At 36.2% G+C, this 23,401-nt stretch overlaps 1 protein-coding gene across 3 annotated transcripts; it reads left to right on the plus strand.

Annotated features, from left to right (window-relative positions):
- The first annotated feature begins 182 nt into the window (after positions 1 to 182).
- spef2 (sperm flagellar and cilia associated 2) lies at positions 183 to 23,361 on the plus strand. 3 transcript variants are annotated; one of them, XM_089130594.1, is made up of 36 exons: positions 183 to 378; positions 525 to 627; positions 1,123 to 1,375; positions 2,062 to 2,232; positions 2,424 to 2,564; positions 3,536 to 3,612; positions 3,794 to 3,962; positions 6,046 to 6,234; positions 6,330 to 6,517; positions 7,172 to 7,340; positions 7,466 to 7,685; positions 8,125 to 8,228; positions 8,401 to 8,491; positions 9,312 to 9,358; positions 9,449 to 9,552; positions 10,693 to 10,937; positions 11,038 to 11,176; positions 12,303 to 12,457; positions 13,139 to 13,275; positions 14,303 to 14,430; positions 14,515 to 14,653; positions 15,509 to 15,646; positions 15,723 to 15,880; positions 16,215 to 16,298; positions 16,382 to 16,490; positions 17,431 to 17,542; positions 17,619 to 17,744; positions 17,907 to 18,045; positions 18,923 to 19,152; positions 19,354 to 19,460; positions 20,372 to 20,554; positions 20,818 to 20,910; positions 21,243 to 21,413; positions 21,877 to 22,062; positions 22,451 to 22,573; positions 22,848 to 23,361. In XM_089130594.1, the coding sequence occupies exons 1-36, from the start codon at positions 321 to 323 to the stop codon at positions 22,905 to 22,907; spliced, it is 5,046 nt and encodes a 1,681-aa protein (XP_088986720.1). In that variant the 5' UTR covers positions 183 to 320; the 3' UTR covers positions 22,908 to 23,361. The 3 variants fall into 3 exon arrangements, with proteins under 3 accessions (XP_088986720.1, XP_088986721.1, XP_088986722.1); XM_089130595.1 differs by having other exon boundaries at positions 11,041 to 11,176; XM_089130596.1 differs by having other exon boundaries at positions 8,404 to 8,491.
- Positions 23,362 to 23,401: the final 40 nt, after the last annotated feature.

Below are 23,401 nucleotides of genomic sequence, written 5' to 3' on the forward strand. Positions count from 1 at the left end.
TAAAACCTTCATTTTAAATTTGTCGGTTAATTTCAAAATTGTATACAAATTCAAGTAAACACACAAGTGTGTGTATATACTGTGTATACTACTTGGTGATTTCGGTCACAAGGTACATCCACTCTCTCTGCCACGAATCCCATCAGGGAATTGTAGTTGGACCTTTGTGCTCAGCCAGTATGGTTTCTGTGACAACACCAAGCCAAAACGAGACACTCCCCAAAACAATGTCATCCATAAACTACACATATGTCTAGATTTTCTTAAAACCGATATATATAGACATTATTGAATTTCCTTAAGAAAATTAAGCGCTCAGAATGTCCGACATAATCTGTCAGTGGCTTAATTCAGAGCTCCAGGTGTCAAAAGTCGTTGGTAAGTTACGAAATAGCCGTTAGCAAACGAGTTAACGCTTCGTCCTTAAACGTGTGTATTTATACTTGAATGTATCGTTTAATCAGCTAAACTATGAGTAATAATTGCGCGTTTTTCACCCCTAATGTTATATGAATCTTCTACAGAGCCGTATTCCTTCGCCAGGGATTTTGCAAACGGTTTTTTGATAGGAGAGATCCTGAACAGATATGAGCTGCAGGAGGACTTCCACCTGTTCACCAAACAAAGGTATAAGTAAGTTAACGTTAGAATAGATGGATGGACATATGCCTACATATTTTTATGTTTGTATTTTATGTACATTTTATGTGTATTTTATGTTACATTTGTACATCTGTATTTCCGGTTCGGTGAATGAATAACGTAAGACGGATATAGTTGTATGGATGGATAGAAAAAAAATGGTATAGATGACTGGATTGATTGAGTTGTTGAACTGGTGATTGGTGGGTGGATAGAAATATATATATATATTAAAAGTTAAATGTTTTTTTTTTAAGTATTTTTTATGAAATGTATATATTTTATATGTATCCATCCTTTTATGGATGGATGCTCATAGATATGGATGGATGGATGGATAGACAGATGGAGATAGATACTGTAGATAGATAGATAGATAGATAGATAGATAGATAGATAGATAGATAGATAGATAGATAGATAGATAGGATTTGGTCATAGATAGATATCTTAATTATTAATATTTATGTTATTCCACAGCACGGCGAATGCGAAGCTGAATAACTTCACTCGTCTTGAGCCCACACTGCAGCTGCTAGGCGTGCCCTTTGACCTTGGCAATGCCAAAGCAGTGATGCAGGGCAGACATGGGGCGGCCACACAGCTGCTCTACCAGCTCTACATCCTTCTACAGAAGAAGAAGAAATCAGGCCTCACTGCCACAGCCTTGGAGGTCATGAAGCCCGTGGCCACGGCCCGTCTGCACCGCATAGAGAACAGCATCTATACTGAGGTGATCTGTTACTGCAACATCGAATCAATTCATTTCTGTCCTCCTCTCTCAGGGGTGGTCATTAGTTGCTGGTTATTTGGCACAACTTATTGCCCTGAAATATATTAAAGATCCACACAGAATGGTTGTGTACAACACAATTTCTCAGTAGGAAGGTTTTAATGTCACTATTTATCATTTAGATTTTATAATTCATATTAATCATAAACTTCAATTAGTAGTGTCATGTAATGTGAATAAGTGCAGTTACTTTACTGAAGTTTTGGGTCTGTATGATTTTTATAAAGAAGTCTGTTATGTTCACTAAATACAGTAAAACAAAACAAAATGTGAAATATTATTACAATTTAAAATAATTCTATTGTATTTTGAATATTTAAGAAAAAAATAATTTATTCCTGTAATGCAAAGCTGAATTTTTAGCATCATTACTCCATTCTTCAGTGTCTCATGATCCTTCAGAAATCATTCTAATGTGATGAACTTTTCACAAAACTGTGTTTTCTAATACAAGATATTTAAAAAATAATAATAATCTAGAAATCTAACTAAAATCAAGTTAATATGTGGCAGGTTGCATATGTCATCTTGTAATAATTGGTAATTGGTTCGTTTCGTGTTTAGATTAGCTTTGCCAACACTGCAACCTTAGGACCAAAGAAAAGAGTCTCATGTTTGTTTCACAGCGCTTGAAGACGGTGGTAAAGCGTGAGGCGGATCTGAAGATGCAGAAGATCGCAAAGCGCTTCCATAAAAGAGGACAGGACATGTACAAGCGCTCGTTCATGACTGAACACCTGAAGGAAGAGGAACGGCTCAAACGCCTGGAGGAGAGGAGGCTCAAGGACATTGAAAAGGTCTGCTTTTCTAGAGCTAAACCACAGCTGACATTTCCCAGTGATAAATATATGTGTTTAACTCTATTATTCAGTAGCATCAAACAGAAACTTCTAAATTTTTTCTTAATGCGTTTTACTTTTTAATGGTTGGTGAATCGGAATGTAATAGTGTTGATTAAACTGATGATATATGATTTGTTGTTTGTCAGCACCGGCAGGCACGCAGAAAACAGAATGAGATTATGATTCAGATTCAATCAGCTGTAATCCAGATCCCGAAGCCTCCACACACTCGCGCGTCGAGAGCTTCTGAAAAACACCTTCAGTTTCGCAAAAAGCAAGAGGCTCAGGTAAACAGCACACAACAGCACTTTTGACATTATTGTCATAATTATGCACGTTGTAACGATGTCATCAGGAAATGAATAAATAAATTGTAATAATTTAGTTGTTCTACATTTATAAGTCATCATTCATCTGTAATATATGATGTTTGAAATATGAAATTGTGGATTTGATGATTATACATATTTGAATGCAATTCTATGTCGTATTGAATGGTTGGTGGTCTATTTAAAAGTGATTATTATGGGTATTATTGTGTTGATTACTGGTGTAAAATCTTGATCTCATTAAGTGACGGGTTTATGAAAGAACAATCAGACTGCACAAGATCTTTGTACGTTTTTTTCTAAACTGAAACTTAAATTAATGACAGAAACCCTGTCTCGCACCCCAGCATAAACAACCCCAACAAAGAGAGTGGGAAAACGTCACAACTTTTACAGCTTCTCGCAAGTTTTCGTTATTGTAATATAGTACATCAGAGTTGTAATTGTTAACTAAAACTGTTAAAAAAAAATGTTGGTAATTGAAATAATAAAAAAATAAAATAATAAAACAAAATAAAATTGAAATAAAATAAAGTATGAATATTAGATTTTAAAAAATGTAAAAACTTCTTTCAGTAAGCAACATTTCTAATGTTTAAGTTGAAAAATGAATAAAACTGAAAATATAAAAATAAAAGCTATTCATATATTTATACTGTTTGTTTATATATATTACTCAAATAACCCAGCTGTACAGCACTGTGATGCTTAAATACATGCTTACTGTAAGTAAATGATGTATTTCTGTGATTAAATTTTATTACAGTAATGAGAATTACCATTAGTTAATTTCTTGTTTCTTTTTGATTTTGGGATAGAAAAAATGACACGGATGTTGTGACAGACTGGATTGATAAACATAATGAATTGTCAAAGATTGTTTTGACCAGATTTGATTGTGACCCTTTAAGATGAAGTATGATTTTCAGCATGTTCATCGAGAGATAGAACAGTTTGAGAAGCACCAGAAGAAGATTTCTCTAGCTGGCGGTGAAGCCTTACTCGGGTATGTTTGCATAATGTGGAAAATCTATGAATGCAATCAAACAAACACACAGAAGCTACCCACAGCAGGCTGACACACTGTTCACAGTTGGTTCACTGACCGTCTTAGTCTTATTAATGAAGATATTATCTTCATTAGTTGAGCTCTGGGATGTAACATGTAACTTTACCTGGATTTACAGTGGCCGTGTGACCCATCCAATGAGTACAGGCGACAAAGAGCGGTGGAACAAGGAGTATATCGAGAGCATCCGTCGGCATCTGGAGGAAGACTCTGCTGCCCGGGAACAGAGAGAGATGCGGAGACGACGTGCTCTGATGGAACAACTCCAAGTTCATGAGGCTCAGCAGGTGACCAATGGCGTCGCTTATTTCAAAACTATAAAGCCGACTGCACCATATTTGATTTCTAAAGCCTCTCAATTATCAACATGATCAAAACTTTGCTGGATAGCCTGTTGAACAGGATAGCCTTTGCTGGATAGCCTGTTGTTGCCTGGAAGCCTGTTCAATCTAGTTCAGGCCTTCTGTCGTCTGATTGATAGTGTTTTTTTTTAGAAAGCAAAAGGCCTTTTAGTATAGTTGTAAAAACGTCCCCCCTCAGGTTCCTCATGTGCAAGTCTGTGAAATCTTTAACAATCTTTATAAAGCAAACTTTTATATTGTTAGTAACATTTCAAGATAAACACTTACTGGACTGAAGCAACATCGGTTTACTTGATTATCCATACATCATTTTTAAATAAAAATCATGTTAAAATTGAGTGTCCGATGTGATCAGGCTTTTGAGGAACGTTTATATGTTCATCTCTCAATAGTCATTGCATTTTATGTTTTCCCCCCAATAATTAAAACTACAGAGCTTTGGTCATAAAGCTAAGCATTGAAACATCATCTTACTAAGACTAAGATATTATTGGGAGAATCTTTATATGCAGTTTATGGTACTGTAAGTATCTGATATACTGCTGTAAAGATCTCATTAATTTACATTACAAGCTATCACAATTTTGTCTTAATATAAATATCAGCAACTGCACCAAAATACATATTTTTGAATAAATTTGAGGTGTTGTTTTAGCTCAATATTCTCACTATATCATATTATATGAGTCGGATGTATCAAAAATGATACTCAAAAAAACATTTTTTAGATGTTTTTTTTTTTTTTGTCTAAAGGTTCAATAAACTATTCCATTAAAAGAAATAGATTTTTCAGGATTTACAGAGTTAAACTTCAGCTTATGTTAGGAATGCATTACTAGCATAGTGCAGTGGTTAAAGGTGCCTTCTGGGATAAAAAATCAAATCATACACCATATTCCATACCAGATGGGGGCAGTATACCTCCAGAAAAATACCTCCGCGGCCGCGCGCACTCATGTCTTCAAACAACACGGGCGAGCGGGTCTCCCTCGCGCATATTAATCAGTAAAACTAATAGTAAAAGGTTGGAAAACCGCAGTTTCACGTGGATCATTTGGAGATTTCCAGAGATTAGAGACTAAATGAACAACATCTCAATACTAAATTATAAAGGCCGTCTCATAGACAAGGCGGTGCATTTCGACGATATGGGAAAATTAAAGCCCAGGCATTTTTAGTTTATGGTATTCGTTTTGTTCATGTTACATTTTTTATCATTAGTTTGAATTAATTTGACAGACAGCATTCCCTGATGTGGACTCTCACAAATTGACCGTGAGACACACAAGTTTTCACACACTCTCACGCCACATCCATTTTGTCATGCACAGAAAAGGACACAGAGACCGATCTCAGCTCCTGTTAATTTTATTACGCAATTCAAACAATAAATGCAGTTTTGCCGCTTGTAAATGTTAGACGACAGATCCCTAGCGCACGTGAACCGATCATCTCTACTAGCTAATGTTAATGGTAAAAGAACACGAACACTGTTGAAAGATATGTTACAACTTACCAAAATGTATTTCTCATGCATAATATCGACCAATCATTTATTTAACTCATCCCTGAACTGAAATTTAGTAGTGGGCTGTATTTCCACAGAGCGTTCTCATCCCAAAGCGCCATATAGGACGCTTTTGCAAAAGCGTAAATATCCAACGCACATGGCACCCTTTAACGTCAAATGAGACGCAGATATATTTGGGCAGAAGGCGCCCCCTAGTGGTCTAACCCTTACCCTACACCATACCTAAACTTAACCATAACCGAAGTGTCTCATTAGACCTTAAAGGGTGCCATGTGCGTTGGATATTTACGCTTTTGCAAAAGCGTTGTATATGGCGCTTTGGGATGAGAATGCGTTGTTCCACACGACATCACGACATGACATCAGGTTCAAGTACACACAAGCCGGCGCGACTTACTCGTGTTACTGCAGTTTGAGTGTCAAACTTTATGCCCGCTGTGCGTCTTGATCATAAATAGTGCTGATATTTGTCTGCAGGAGGTATTGCGAGAGGAACAGATGGTCAGTCGTTTGATGCGTCAGACGCAGCAGGAGAAGAGGATCGTCGTGCAGCTGATGCAAATAAAACAGCAGAAAGAGGTACTTCGACAAAACCGGATCTTCCAAGAGAGACAATACCAGGAACGCCGCCTTCGAGACTTCCAAGAGGCCTTGGATAGAGAAGCTGTGAGAGAATACACACACACACACATATGCACAAACAAAACACAAGGGTTTTAAGAGGTTTTGATCATGATTGTCCCATCACTGCTGCCGTCCAGGTTCTCGCCCAACAGGAACGCCTGGAGCGCAGCGAACAGATCAGGATGGAGCATGAGCTACACAAACAGCTAGTCGCCGAGCGCGTTCAGGCTCGCTATCGCAAACACTTCGACATCTGCAGAGGAATTCTGGGACAGATTGTGGATCTGGCTACAAAAGCTGGAGAATTTCGGCTTCTTACATCCAAGTATTTATGTCCCTGATCACTCTACTAAACAGCAGTCATGGAGTTTAAAAAGCTCATGTGATGAAAAAGAAACATTTTCTTGCTATTTGAAATAAAAAAAAAGAGTTCAGTGTGTGTACAATAACTTCTTAGTGCATTTTAAAAAATTATCAAGCATAGTTGTTAAATTACAATATAATACAATACAATTTAACAACTTATAAATATATAAAACCTAAATTGTTTTAGATAGACACTACTTTATGAAAGTGTAGAGTCAGAATTTTTTTAAATCTTTTTGAATGAAGTCTCTTATTTTTTTTATCACAAATATAGTAAAAACAGTCAAATTGTGAAATATTATTTTAAATTAAAATGATTGTTTTCTATATAAATAAACTCCTTTGGAGTAATGATGCTGAAAATTCAGCTTTGCATCAGTCGTCAGTGTCACATGATCCTTAAAAAAATCATGCTCATTTTCTGCTCAAGATTTTCCTTATTATTTTTAATGGTGAAGATACTTATGCTTACATGTTTTACTTTTGATCATCAAATACATACTTGCTAAATAATAATAATAGATTTATACTGCCCCCAGACTTTTGAACGGTAGTGTATGTAAGGAAATAATATAGTGGGTAAAAGAAAACGTCCATCTTCACTCTTTCTCAGTCTGATCCCAGTGAAGCTGATGCAGGAGTGGATGGAGCTGTTTTTCAGTGGTAAGCCGCTGTATGAAGTGGCCAGTGTGCTGCCCACCCCTACTGACCCCACACCAGAACAGATCATTGAGCTGGAGAAGCTTCAAATACTCAATAATCAAGACTACAACGAGTATGTGGTAAGTATTTGGAGTTCATATCATCTCTGACCATTCATTCTCTTGAAAACCACGTAATTGTTTCCTATGAAATTCCTATGAATGTACATGGCAGTGCAAGTATTCTTTCTGTCTGTTCACTTCAGGCCATGATTGGTGAGTGGATTTTGGATGAAGAAGGCGAGAGTCAAGCCTCACCAGTGAAGAATGATATTCTGGATCATGTGTTGAGTCGTCTACAGAGCATGATAGACCGACCCAGTGCCAGCAGTCCTCGTCCTCTCTTTCCCCGTTTCACCATCAGAGCGTGCATGCTGGGAAAAACCCTCTCGGGAAAAACCTCCTGCCTCTCAAGGATCAGCAACGGTAAGAGTTGATGCTTCCCCATAGTAAGAGCTGTACTGGAAGGAAAAGTGGTATGATGCATCAGAACTGTATTAACTAAATTTTATTTGTTTATTTATTACAAGGACAGTGCATATTAACATGACAAGTCAAAATATGCCAGAGTTAGCCAAAAGGCTAGTTTTCATCTGCAGTCCTGGGCCAGATGTACAATAGGCAACCTAAAAATACAATATACATACAACAATTATAATTAAAACATAACAAACCAAAATAACTACAAAAAAAAAAACCCCCAAAAAAACAATAGAATAAAAAAATCAATGTTGACATATTTGCATGCTAAAAAGCCACATTTTAAAAGAAGAACGAAATTCATTATAACTATTTAATTCTCTAACAGACGTTGGGATTGTCATTCCAAATTTCCTGACTTGCTGTTTGTATCTTTGGGAATTAGGTCTTGGGTTCCATGTGCTCTCAGCCAACGCTTTGATCCAGGATGCTCTATCAGAATATCAGAAGGAAAAACAAGTTGCGATTGAAAGCCAAAAAGCGTCACAGGTCAGGAAAACTTATTTCAGTTAATACTCTTAAGTTTCTTGAGGTAGAAACTCAACAGAACTGGTCAGATTTTTCACCAAAACCTTTATTAGAAACATTAAACATTTTATTTACTCCATTATTTACACTTTTTCTCCCATGTTGGGGCTGACCATGTATTTGCCTTGCTCAGAAGAACCTGGAGAGAAATGGGCCTCCGACAGAAGGAGTTGAGCAGCCTGAGAGAGATGAAGAGAAGAAGACATCCTCTCCTCCAGAGTCAGGTTTGTGAGAATATTAGACAATTTCTAAAACTCACATTATTTACACTATCATTCTAAAGTTTGGGGTCGGTAAGATTTTTTTTGGGGGGGGGGAAAGAATACTTTTATTAATCAAGGATGCATATAGTTGATTGAAAGTGTTTGTAAAGACATTTAATGTTACAAAAGAATTTGAATTTCCGTGTCTCGCCAGAAGATGGCGCTCACAGCCAAATCATCCATTCATCCATTTTCCAAACCGCTGGTTTAATGTGGCTTTTTAATTAATTATAAATCTTTCTTAATTAAGGTTTATACATGATAGTTTCCATGACAGAGTTCAAAATAATTATTTTCTTACTACTGGAGCTGCTCACTCGGTGTCTGAATTCACTCACTTGTTTTCATCCTTCAAGTGGAGTAAAGTAGGGAATAGTAAATGAGGCTATATGGGGCGATTTTGAACAATTGAAAGAAAAATATATCACGGTTTCCACAAAAATATGAAGCAGCACAAGTGTTTTCAACATTGATAGTAAGAAATGAATGATTAGAATGATTCCTGAAGGATCATGTGACACTGAAGACTGATGCTGGAAAGTCAGCTTTGAACACAAGAATAAATTATTAATTTATAATTTTGTTTATGTATCATGTATGCATCATGTACATTTATCCCATTAATTTAACAGTGTATTAATTATTTGGTACTCTATAAATGCTCTATACTAACCCCAAAAACCCAATAAAGATAAGGTTTAAAAAGAATAATGATAGTATCTACTATTGAAATGCTCACTCAAGTTCCAATAGTAATCGACTCTTCTGTCTCACACATCAGGACCGCAGGAGGCATCCGGGCTTCAGGAAAAAGAAGATAAAGAAAAGGTAAAAGCAAACACATAGCCACTCTCCATCTGTATTATCAGCATTAGGCTCTTTGATATGGTTCATGACGCTCAAAACTGTGTTGTGCAGTGGTCGTTGCGAGCGCAGTGTGGTGCAGCGGTAGAGAACGCTCTTAGGACGGGCAAAGCTGTTCCTGATCAACTTCTGGTTGACATCATAGTGGATGCTATTAGGTAAAGAGCTGTAATGCTTATTTATAAATAATGCTTTAACGATTTTGTTTTTTTGCACAAGTTAAAATAAAATGTTTGATTTACTGTATATTACATCACTACAAAACACTCTCTGGAATATTTGATTCTGACTCGTTGATCCCAAAATATTTTTTGGGGGTTTATATATTCTGCATAATATTTCCAATGTCCCATATTTAGGATGAGATGACAATTCTGTATACATGTACAGTTAGCCAACTGATATAAATTGAGTACAGTTCAGCTGGTCATGTGATCATGGAACTTTTGGTGAATTAACAAATTAATAATGAATTATACAGCTACTATAAGTGTATGCCTATGCAGAACCTGATTTCACCAAGTGAAACATGTTCCTTGATCAACATATTTGTTGATCCTGGAACAACATTCCAATCAACCAATCAGATTTGAGGGAAAAGTTTACAGTTTATGCCAAGTTTAGGCTTACAAACAGGGTTAGGTGCTTCTACATCAGTGTTATTCACTATCATTTCCCTCTAACTTATGGGTCGGGTTAGGCTTATGGATCGGGTCAGGACTAAATTTTCGGACAGGAACGTTGTTCCAAGATCAACTAAATATGTTGACTCAGGAACGGGTCACCAGGATGTGCTATACCTAATGTATGTAGTAAATCTCTACCACTAGATTGCTATATAATTGGAAAATCAATGTAAACTATATTATTGCACAGCTCTATATATAAAGTTGGATACAAAAGTATGTCCAACTTCATCCGCATACATACAGTATTCTTGTGTAGGGCGCTATAGCAAATCTCAATGGCATTATTGCATACACGTATCGTCGTAAAATGTAAACTCACCCAGCTTTAATATGCTAAATACAACTATAAGGCATGAAGTTCGTTCACACCTTGAACGATAGAGATATATTTCTAAAAATCGTTCTAATATAAAAGAATAGCAGAGTCTACACACCCACAACTCTAATAATAAGATATTATAAACACTTAACATCACGATTTTCTAAAAATTAGCTTTGAAGCAAATGCATGTTATGAAAAGTGCTAGATAGATACATTTGACCTGACTTGACTTGTAGATAGTCTAGTTCTTTAAAAAACAGTTTGATCCCTCCTGCCTTGTTGTTCAGGAACATCCCTGCTGATAGTGGCTGGATTCTTGACGGGTTCCCAGTGGACATCAGTCAGGCTCAGATGCTGGAGAAAGCTCTGAACGGGACACAACCTGATAAGACCCAGACAAAAACACAAAGCAGCTTATCCACAGATAAAAACACTCCTAAAGATCCGAGTCCTCCCTCCCCTGCACTGGATGTAGTGGTGCTGTTAGACGTGTCAGATGAGCAGGTTCTGCAGCGAGCCGTGAGCCAGGACGGTGAGTTTATACAGATTGAAATACTAGATGTTATCATGTTATCAACTTTAACAGCATGACAGACATTGTTGGTTTTATCTGTGCTATCTTCACTTATTAGTAGACGGGGAGAGCAGAGGGCAGGAGAGAGAAAGCAGTGATGGTCTAGACGAAAAAACAAGTATAACACATCTGGACACACAAGATCCAGCATCCGTATCTGATGACAAAAGCCTGGGGACGAAACAGATGCAGCACAGGTGTGTGAAAACACGCGGTGGTATATATTTACAATATATAGACATTACACACAATTACAGTTGAATAGATAACAAGCTTGAACTTAAACATATGGTGTCACCAGTTTCAAGGAAAATAGATGGTAACACTTTATTTGAAGGGGTGTGCATAAGACTGACATGACACTGTCATAAACATGACATAACACCTGTCATGAACATGAAGGAGTCTTTATGAATGTTTATGACTTTTGTCATTAAGTGTCATTCGGTAAATTGTGACACTTTTAATGCAAAGTTGACATTGTTTAAAACGACTTTGTTATGACAACTTGACATTAACAAAGACAAAAATGTCTTGATTATGACAACTTGACATTAACCAAGAAATCATAACCTGTCAACCTGACATCTTTATAACTAGTCCAACGTGTTCCACTTTACTTGAGGTAAGGGGAGATATTAATGACACTGTTGGCAAAGCATTTGACAGTGTAATAACCCTTAATGACATCTTTATAACTAGTACAATGTGTTCCTCTTTACTTGAGGACAAGTAAAATATTCATGACACAGTTATAATGGTGTCATGATGGCCAAAGTCAAAACCAACCACATATGACAGGGTAATGTAATGTTAACCCAAAGCTAAATAACTTCTTTAGGTTTGATCATTATACCTGTTATGACATATTTTGACAGGTTATGATTTCTTGGTTAATGTCAAGTTGTCATAATCAAGACATTTTTGTCTTTGTTAATGTCAAGTTGTCATAACAAAGACATTTTAAACAATGTCAACTTTGCATTAAAAGTGTCATAATTTACCGAATGACACTTAATGACAAAAGTCATAAATATTCATAAAGACTCCTTCATGTTCATGACAGGTGTTATGTCATGTTTATGACAGTGTCATATCAGTCTTATGCACACCCCTTCAAATAAAGTGTTACCAAATAGATTAACATTTGATATAACATGATCCAATTAACATGATCCAGGTTTTCTTCTTATTGAATGCTATTTCACTTGAAAAAAGTCATATTATGGAGAAACAATATTGTGACTTTCAGATTTTTTTAAAAGTTATTTCTAAAGCACAAAATGATCATAATTTGGTTTTCTGTTATGTTTTTTTTAATAGAATTAGTGGGTTCCATGACACATGGCCAAAACTGGAGAAATGGTTTGGTGATCGGCAGAATATTCTTGTAAAAATCACAGCAGATGTAGATGAGGAAACTCTCTTCAAAAACGTGGAGAATGTTCTGATGGACACTATGGATTCTGTTGAAAAAGGTATATCGACTTGCTTCGACTACTTAACTTTGTAAAGCATGACATGTGTTTCTTGATACACTACTCTATAATGAGAGTATGGAGCTCAGTTTTATTCAGAAGCCCAAACTTAGCAAAAAATTAGATGATATTTTAAATGCTTAGTTTTATGACCAAAGCTCTGTAGTTTTAATTGTGGGGTAAAAAAACATATAATGCAATGCAATACAATGATGATTAAGAGAAAAGCCTGATGGATCATATTTGATATTCACATTTTTACATGACTTCTAAAACATGATGTATGGATAATCAAGTAAATCAAGTGTTCATCTTGAAATAATAATTACAATATAAAAGTTATTCTTACATTTGCTTGTAAAATCTGTAAAGATTTCACAGTAAATAGAGATATGAACCACAACCTCAACAATTATTTGTCTTTTTACAATTATAGAAAAAGGCATTTCACGTGCTAAAAAGTATAGAAGGCATGTAGCAGATTGTGTGCAACATTTTTCTGCAAAAATGAGGCTTTATAGGGCTAAACTTCTTAATTCTGAATTAAAATTCAGTTTTAATTGGTACTTGTTCAAACATGTTGTAGACATTTTCCATCCTTACCTACAACTTTAACATTATTGATGTGCACCTTGTGTAAATGCATCTCTAGTGAAGTGTGCTCTCTGCCCTGACCCATAGAAGCAGCTCTGGTTCACTCCAGGAAAATGTCTTCCTCACCCGAACACAGGCGTCCAGAAAGTGCCTGCTCTGGGAAGTCTTCACCAATGACCCCAAAATCTGCTGGAAGGGTCTATGTGGAGGAACCCTTACCCAAGGCACATACACACACAAAACACACCTTCTCTCAAAAAACTGGCAGATGCTTCCATTAAACATGGAAAAATGACACTCAAAGAGTCTGTTTGATCTATTTTTTATCAGTTTGATTCTGGTTTTTACAACCAGTAGATCGTTTTTACAAAGACTTTTGCTGATAATTTACTCACCCCCATGTCATCCAAGATGTCCATGTCTTTCTTTCTTCAGTCGAAAAGAAATTAAGGTTTTTGATGAAAACATTCCAGGATTTTCTCCATATAATGGACTTCATTGGGAACCAAACGGTTCAAGGTCCAAATGAGAGTTTCAGTGCAGCTTCAAAGAGCTTTAAACGACACCAGATGATGAATAAGGGTCTTATCTAGCGAAACGATCGCTCATTTAAAAAATAAATAAAAAAGTTTAAGTTTTATAAGCTCAAATGCTCGCCTTGCTCTGTTCTGTGATGAGCGTTCGTGACTCTCCTGTTCGAACTCGTTCATCGAAACGAACAGATCTTTTTTTGAGTCATTTGGTTCATTCAACGAATGAAATGACTCGAAAAAAAGATTTGTTCATTTTGATTTTTGCAGTTCAAATTTTTTAATTTTGGAGTCCATAAGATTTATTTTGAAATGTTTTTGAAAGAAGTCTCTTAAGCTCACCAAAGCTGCATTTATTTGGTAAAAAAATACAGTAAAAAAACTTGATATTGTGAAATATTATTAAAATTTAAAATAAGTAAAAGCTGAATTTTCTGCATCATTACTCGAGTCTTCAGTGTCACATGATCCTTGAGACATCATTCCAAAGCAGTGGTGCTGCTTAATATATTTAAAGAAATCATGATGCATTTATTCAAGAATTTTTGATAAATAGAAAGGTATTTGTATTAAACTCAAATTTAATATAAACATCTAAGACTGTATAGTTCAATGGTTGCAACAACTAAACTGAAACATTTTTGGCACACAAAAAGTATGAAATTATCCATTTACATCATGTCAGTTTTTGTGTTTTTCTCTTATGTTCATCTTTTTGTAGGAGATTCCAGAGTATCTTGTTCCGTACTGGGAGAACGTCTGTGTTTCATATGTGACTAACGTCAAAACAGTGATCCAGAACCTCCGCGGTGAACGCGAGCTCATCATTCACCACCTCTACAACACCCGGTGAGAGAACAGCGCCCGCCTGTGTGTGACGTGAGGCTCTGTGAATATGTGTGTGAGTGTATGACGTGTGTGTGTGTGTTTCAGGGAGAACTTCAGGCAGTACTTACAGAAGCCTGATCTGAAGCAGGAGTTTGTAAGCGCATGGCAGCGCGATTATAACGGCGTTCCTGACAACATCAGAGAGGATGAGGAGACCAAAGGAGAGCTCCATCAAAGACTGGATGTGAGACACTCCTGAACTGCGAAAAAATTATTTTCTTCCTCAATATTTTTGTCTCGTTTTCCAGTACAAATATCTAAACATTCTTAAATCAAAAATCAAAATCCATTTCTTTGAAAATAAAAATGACATCAGATATAAAGACTTTATGCTTAAAACAAGTGAAGAAAAATAAAATATACTACATAAAATGATTATCTTATACTTTATTGACTATAACATCACTTAATTTTAACCCAATATGTACAAGTACATATTTCAGAAGACCCAATATTGCTTCTCAAGCCAGTGTATCTTGATTTAAGAATGTGTACTGAAAGAGACAAGACTAAAAAACTTGGTTAAATCATTTTTGTAGCGTAACTTGTAAAAAAAAAAAAAAAAAAGACGTTTCTGCAAGTTTGTATTTTGACAGGCAAAAAAAATGCTACATTTCAGCACAGAAAACACAGATATACAAAACAATAAATCATGTGTTTTATGTGATATATGCCGTATATTTATTTGCAGTAATAAAACAAGGAAATACTGTACATGTTATATTTGTTAAATACATCTTAAATACATGTTAAATACATCTATGTTCAATGTTTTTCAAGTATATCATTACTTTTGATGTTACATGTTAAAAACCAATCCAGAAACGTCATTTTATTTGATGGAAAAATAAAAAGTCAACAAGCAGTATAGTGCAAAGTGTTGACAGATGCCAAAGTTTTGGTGCAATTTAAACATTTTTAACATTTTCAGTGAGCATTTGTTTGCTGCAGGGTTATCACAAATTAGCCAGAAGTAAATATGTCGCAAAAAAATAATCAAACTTTCATTCTAATGAGTGTGTGTTTTCATTTTGTGCAGGACTTGCGTGAGCGTCTGTGGGACATCTCTGATAAACGCAAGGAAGAGGCGGAGCAAGAGAGAGCAGGAGTCATTGATGACGGCTGGTTAGATGATCACACTGCTGTACTAATCAACCAATATTCTGCATTAATGCAGGTAACACACACTCCTCTAACACTTCACAAACCTGTCTGGGATGAGTTTGAAGTCTAATGGTTCTGTGTGTGTACAGATAGAAGTGGGCCGCTTTCAAGACTCCCTGTGTCTGCTGAGAGATTATTATTCAGCGATGTGTAAAACTGCGTTTCCTGAATCCACACGTGGCTTCAATCGCGTCCCATTGCTTGACATCACTGCAGAGGAGCATGTTGAGCAAGAGGAGTCAAAAATGTAAAATGAAGCATTACACATCATGATTTATCTCATAATGTATGACTTTATGGCTGTGTTTAGAATAGCATTTACTAGTTTTGCAATATACATGCAAATTTCACCTATTTGCCTACATGTCCAGTATAAAACAAAGCATAGTGTGTGTGGAATATCGTATCCCAATATTAATTTTGTCACTTTCCAGTGTGGTAAAATTCATATTTTTATCATACTACCAAGAGGTGATACTTGGTCAACACTTGCAGATCTAAATATGTTCATGCTAAAACAGACTCTAAGGAACCACACTGAGAGACCTGACATGTTCAAATATTCTACATTGTTATTTCAGCTCTGGCCCTGCGCTGTTAGAAAAACCTGTAAGGAGTGCTGAAGAAAAAGACTGTGAAATGGAGGACAAGAAGAAAATTAAATCGTATGTGTGCTTAGAATTTTGTCTTTGTGTGTGTTTAAAAAATAAGCATAATTGTTGAGTAATTGGATGTGTTTGTGCTGCAGGTTTCCGTTGGTTTCCTGCAGATCTCCCACTTCTGAGGTTCTCCACCATCCCGATGAGAAACTCCTGCAGGAGTTCTTCCAGAACGCACTCACCGCCGTTAGGAACATGGTGTGTGGGTTATTAAAAAATATATAATCATCTTTTTACTGTTGTTTTTACTGTCACTGATATACATCATCTGACTGACAAATTTAATTTGTTTATCCAAAAGCAAAACCAGCAAAAGCATCTTTTAGTTATGGCAAGAGGAATTCATGATGTAGTTCAGAAGAATGAAATATTCATAATCATGTTCAAATAGGAGTGTGATTGCAGTCGTAAATCCTTGAAATGCCATTTTTGGGAACTCAAATCAATAAACAAAACTGTAAACATTTGAAGAGTTCAGATGCAAAAGCCTCTAAATGCCATTTTAAATTTTCTTCTAAAATGACCATTTTTATCAAGCTTGTATATTTAAGTTCAGTAATTTCACTTAAATAACATTTAATAGGTAATCTTCATTGCCATTTAAGTGAAATTACTGAACTTAAATATACAAGCTTGATAAAAATGATCATTCTAGAAGAAAATTTCAAATGGCACTTAGAGGCTTTTGCATCTGAACTCTTCATTTAGAAATTGGGTCAAAATGCAGATGAATAGAGCATCTATTTAATTTGATTGAAAAAAAAAATGGTTTAATGCCATGCAAATTTGTTTATACTTACAGTATGCTATAACAGAGAAAGCCAATTTAAAAACTCTCAATTACAACTCAATTATTGCATTATTTGCTATTTTTAATTTTATAATTTCTATAATGTTGGTTACTAATTTGAATTAATTGTTCATAAACCATTTAAAAGTTTGGGCTCAGTAATCATGATAATAATACTTTCATTCCTCCAGAATTCTGTCAATTATATTAGAATGATTTCTGAAGGATCATGTGACACTGAAGAAAATTCAGCTTTTCCATCATAGAATTACACTTAAATCTGTCTTTAAATCGCTTTTATAAATCATCTGTCTTCTTCATGTGTGTTTGCACACAACTGTGTTTCAGGTGTTGGCAGAGACGCAGCGAGAAGAGGAAGGTGATGAAGAACAGAAGCCCATAGAGACACCACAGACTTCAAACTCTGCTACGGACCGTAAGAAAGCAGGGAAAAAGAAAGGTGAAGACCCTCAACTCCATCATACGGATGAGTTTCAGCACTGGTGTGTGTTGACATGAGGGTGTGTGTGTTTTAGGTGCTCCCACCCCTCCTCAGGTGCCCAGTCCTCTGCCCACAGTGGTGCAGAACCCTGAGGAGGTCAAGAGGAAGGCAGAGAGGAAGAGAATCAAACTGGAGTTCACATCCGCACTGAAACGTGAAGGTACGCCGTGAGCTTTTGGACGACATTGACATCGTCTCATGGTGCCTGTTGTGCTTTTGTATATCACTGTGTATGTCAGCAGTACAGAGCTTCAAGATGTGTTTGTGTGGGCGATGTACTGTATAAACAGTCAGAATGTGCTGTGTGTGTGTGTGTGTGCAGAACATGCGGTGAAGCTGCGTTTGGATCTGGTGAAGGCTCATGCCCTGAGGAACGTGAGCAGTCTTCAGCTGAGAGCAGAACAGGTCTACAGGAACATGGAGGAGTGGCTGGGAGCTCGCTTTCTGTCTGAGATCAACAGGTGAGAGGAGGAGGACACGGTCTCGGCTTTCTGGAGTGTAATCCATTTAGCTGAAGAGATGAAAGATGATTGTACTTATAAATGGCTGAATATCTCAAATAAACGGGTCGTATGTCACTCCCAAAACCACAATATAAAGCAAAAAAATAAATAATTGCTAAAAAAGAAAAACAAACCTATTATTACTAACAAATTATTAATTAAGATTAGCATAAATATAATTTACTACAACAAATACTGTGATTTATAAAATTTTGTTTTGCAATATAAATTCTTAGTCAACTCATTTTTTATATTTTAAATATACTTGAGCTTTACAATATAGGCCAAAAGTTTGGAATAATATATATTTTTTAAAATATTTTCTTAAGGTTTTTGCAAAAAGGCTCTTATGCTCACCAAGTCTGCATTTATTTAATAAAAAGTATTGGGATTTTTTATCACAATATTAATGTTAGTAATATTGTCATTTTTATTTCAATTTAAATAAAAATGTAATTTAAGCAGCCTTCAGTGTCATATGATCCTTTATAATAAGAAATATTTCATGAGCAGCAAATCAGCATATTAGAATGATTTCTGAAGGATCATGGGAAATAGAAATTGTAGTAATATTTCACTATATTTCTGTGTTTACTGTATTTTTGATCAAATTAAACAGGACTTATTTTAAAAACATTTTAAATTGTATTTTATTATTATTTCAACTTTTGACCAGTAGGGTCAATATTTTTAATACTTTTAATATATTTTCTTCTGTTCAATGAAAAAAATAAAAGATTTATTTATTTACCCTTAAAATATCATATTATGTGCTGCTCATCTCATCATACTGTAGACATGTATATGTGGATAATATGTTTGCATGTGTTTGCAGTATCGACCAGCTGACAGAGTTTGTGCGGAAGCACATTGAGAATGCAGTTCAGATCCATCATGAGCTCGTGCTGCAGAGCGCTGATTTCTGCGTGGATGGAGACACACGTGTGGTGACGAGTCCAGTATCCGCCACGCGCCGATCGCTGCTGGAACAGCCCAGAAACAGCACTCTCACAGTCCAACAGCTGCACGTCCTCTGTGCTCAGATGAGCAAGAGCGCCCCGACAGGTCAGACTCAGCGTTACTACACAACATGCCAGGGATAGTTCACCCAAAAATAACATTTTTGTCAGTTACATGTTTTTAGATTGAATAACTCCTTTAAAATTGTGTGCTAAACTGAATTAACAGAATGAGAGTTAAGCAGAACTGAACTGAATTGAACATGTTTCAGTTGAAGTTAGTAACTCTATTGTGTTGTGTGTTTAGGTCTGCTGTGCAGTAATGAGTTGACTGAAAATCTGCATGAATTAACTTCTCCTCATATGGGTAGTGATGTCCTGTCTGAGCCCTGGATGCATATCACTCCCTCACAGGTAATCTTCACTCAAACGCCTCCGTCTCGGACTAGCAGAGCAAATTATGGTTTATTGTGTGTCTTTGGTTGCAAACCATTGCTTAAAGTCAACATGAAACAGAAGTTGCGATAGTCTTTTTTTCCCTAATGTGACGAATATCCAGGCTCGGAAGATAAATGTAGGGCGGGAAAGCATTTTGTTCATCAGGAATTGATCGTATGCTTGTGGCTTGCTATTGTTGGTTCTCATGTGAGTGACAGGTTGTCCCGCCCTCACGCCAGTGAACGCATCATCAGAGAAGAGATGATGCTGCAAGAGGGAGGGGACTTTTTTTTATTAAGGTTACAAGTGCACATTAATAATAATAATAAAAATATATATATATGTTCATTGTGCACTGATAAATCATTTACAAAATAAACTGCAATATTCCATAAAAAATAAGAATTGTCCATTTTGGTGTCATGGTGACTTTAAGAAGATAGTGGCTGAAATGTATTCATTTGAAAAGCAGAAGACAGAAAGTGTGTTTATTGCTTTGGCTGGGGTATATAAAAAAGAGACAACAACTTCCTGCTTAAATAGGAAATGCGTCCAAACTAAAAATTGTGGAAACAAAGGAATTCCATAGGGTCTATAAATTTATACTTGATCTGATTGGAATGTTAAATGTCAAATTGTTGGTACTAATTTACTAATATTAATAATCCACAATATGATTAGCAAATATGATACACAGACAATTATAAATGAAAGATAAACTATAAAATCAAAAGGACTTTGGTGGCGCTCCAATCCAAGACAAAATGTGAAGAATACACAATTTTGAGATCATCGGTGTTAAGACATCGTAATTGACAAAAACAAATCATGTCAAATGAGATGATGCCTTACAGACAAGTCTGTTTAAATTGTGTGTGTGTGTGTAGGTAGATGAGCTGGTGTGTGTATTAGCTCAGGACTCTGAGATGTTGGACTGGCGTCAGTTCCTGCTCAGCGCTGCTCTGCCGTGGCCGTTTCCCTCTCAGATCGAGCTGTTAAAAACCCTCCAGCGCTTCAGAGCCGTCGACACTACAGGAACTAGACTAATCACACAAGAACAATACACACAGGTCTGTTACGCTCACACACATTTCACAGAACATCACTGCAACGGTCATATTACACAACACAGATCTAACACAAACAGATGTCCACACAGTAGGCTAGTATACAACATTTTTATAATGAAAATATGGTTGCACAGTTCATTTTATTCCAATTGCTTGCTACTTTTACAATTAAAATTCAATTGTAGCAAAACCTCAAATATATTATTGCTCTACATTTATTTGTCCACCAGTTCAGTTTATCATCTGTTTTGTTCTATGATCAGGTTGAATTGTGGTTTTCCAGTGAAAGAGATCCTCCTGTCCCGGATGACCCAACTGAACCTCTGCCCTACGTCAGACTAGACAACCTTAAGAAGGTAATGCAACATGATCACAACACAATCTGCATTGACGTGCCTCTCAAACTGTTCGAAACTTCAGCTTTTGAGATCCATCTGAGGTGCTGAAGATCAGAAGAGTTATTTTTCCTGAGTGGTCTCAATAAATGTCCTTTTTGAGGTGGACACTTCTGAAGCTCTGAAAGTTGATTCCTTGTGATTTGACTGACCCCTTTAATGCTTTGAACAGTTTGAACATCACTGGATACAGTAAATACATTAACATTGATTGGTTTAAAATGTGACTCTTTGAGATGTTCTGAACATGTACAGTAATCTGTGTATGAACATGCATTTGTTTTCCCCCTTAGTTTTTCTTCTGTCTGTTTGCGAGCTCACACACATCTCGACTGATGCTGGACTATCTGAACATGCTGCTGTATTTCTGCTGTCATCCTGAACCGGCTCAGGGCTTCACCAGAGCACTGGGCCTCGTGATCGGACACACACTGCACTATAAACACACCGGCCCACTTACACAGGTAAAAACACACACATTTGTATGGCTATCTATGTGAGGATATTCATTTATTTAATGCAATCCCTATCCCCTTACCCTAACCTCAATTATCATAACTAATTGCCTAACCTTAACTCTAAAACCAAGTCTTAACCCTCAAACAGCCCTTTAAAGGGCATCAGAAAATGAGAACTGGCCAAAACGTCCTCACAAAGATAACTGTACAAGCACAAACACCCACAGTATGACACCGTTAACACTCGTCTGAGCTGATGAGTTTGTGGGTGAATTTCACAAAACCTGTCAAGAGCCTGTTTGAGTCATATTTTACACCAAAATCAAAAGGAAGTAAACCGCTTTGGATAAAAGCGTCTGCTAAATGATTAAATGTAAATACTTATCGTTTTCTATTTGTCATTACTGTAATTTGCAAGCATCATTTATTAATTACTCTTGTATTGGTTACTCCACTGTTCCTGCTGTAGTCTGTGCCGTATTTGGAGGGCGCTGGAGTCGAGGCTGATGAAGAGGAGGAGAGAGGGGAGGAGTCTGACGAAGTGGGCGTGTCCGTTGATGATGTGCTCAGAGTTCTGAGTCGTGGAGATGATCACGTTTCTTCATATCTGAACCGATTCCAGCCGAACCGCAGGAGCAGAGATGAATTCAGAGAGGTAGAGCAGATCAGCTCTGATACAAACCTATAAAGATCCATCAGCCCAACTCAAACCCCATTTCATTTGAACTATTTTAATTAGAAATATAAACAAATGATAAACTTTTCCATTTAAAATAACAAGATGGCAAAAATACTTAACAAATCCATAAACATAGCCAACAATTATAATTATAGCCAAAAGTGTGCATGTGTTATTCACTCTCATAATAGTCTCAAAAATGTAGAGCTATTTTATGAAATCTTTGTGTCTAGATGATGTTCACTGGAAAGTATCTCACACTCAGTCATTTTTGAAGCAGAGTAGCCTAATCTGTTTTTCTGTAGATCAGCGGATGATCCCGAGTCTCTACAGGACTATATTTAATGTGTTGTTGTCTGTTCAGGAGCTGCTGAAGGTGTTTAAGGAGTTGGGTTTTAAGGGTGAGGAGAAGATTTCTTTCTCCACACTTTCCCAGCATCCCTTTATGCAGGATCTAATAGAAGGATCCTCACAGTACCTGCTTCCTGTGAGTATAACACACAAACATTATCTCACACACATACTACCACAGAGCTCAGTGGTGAGAGCAAATACATTTATTATTTTAGGGATTAAATGATCTAACCAGAAGATTCCAGGCACTAAATGATTAATCCATTTGAAACTTTTCAGCAAGTTTTGTGGCTTTTATTCCATGTTCCACGCAAGCTTCCAGTGTCAATAGAGAAAACACACAGAAAAATGGACTCGTCAAGCCTTTTGAAGTGTTTTTATTAATCAGTTATATATCTTGTTTCTAGGACATTCACAGAATTTTCCAGACCCAGCAAACTGAAGATCCTCGAAGCTTCTCAACATGATCAACACTCAATAACAACACACACAAGCAAGGTACATGCTAATGCTAAATTCATCATGAAAGCATGAAGAACAGTGATCTGCTGAAATTCCCCTTTAATAAACTCTAAATGTTTCTAAATGTATTTACTGTAGTGGAGATACACATTTGATTGTAGCTGTGTATTCTTGTCTCATATTACAGTGAATAATTTGATGTATTTGTGTGATTCAGAGATGAGTGATGTGGAAGCTTGCCTTGAAAAATATTCAGATAAATCAATGTAAAATCAGCATAAAACCTCAACAAAATGTAAAGTAAAAACATTATCCAAAACAATAGATATAAAGAAGAATACATGAGTGAAAGATTTGTTAAATGAATATGTTAATGAAAGCATATGAATACACAAGTATGTATGAATAACAATGTAAAGAAAATACAATACAGAATGAACAATAAAAATAAAAACTGTATCTTTAGTCTCTGCCGAATGAATAATGTTCACTGCTCTGC

This window comes from Pimephales promelas, chromosome 4 (genome assembly GCF_988280905.1).
Source record: "Pimephales promelas chromosome 4, fPimPro1.hap1.1, whole genome shotgun sequence".
Classification (NCBI taxonomy): Eukaryota; Metazoa; Chordata; class Actinopteri; order Cypriniformes; family Leuciscidae; genus Pimephales; species Pimephales promelas.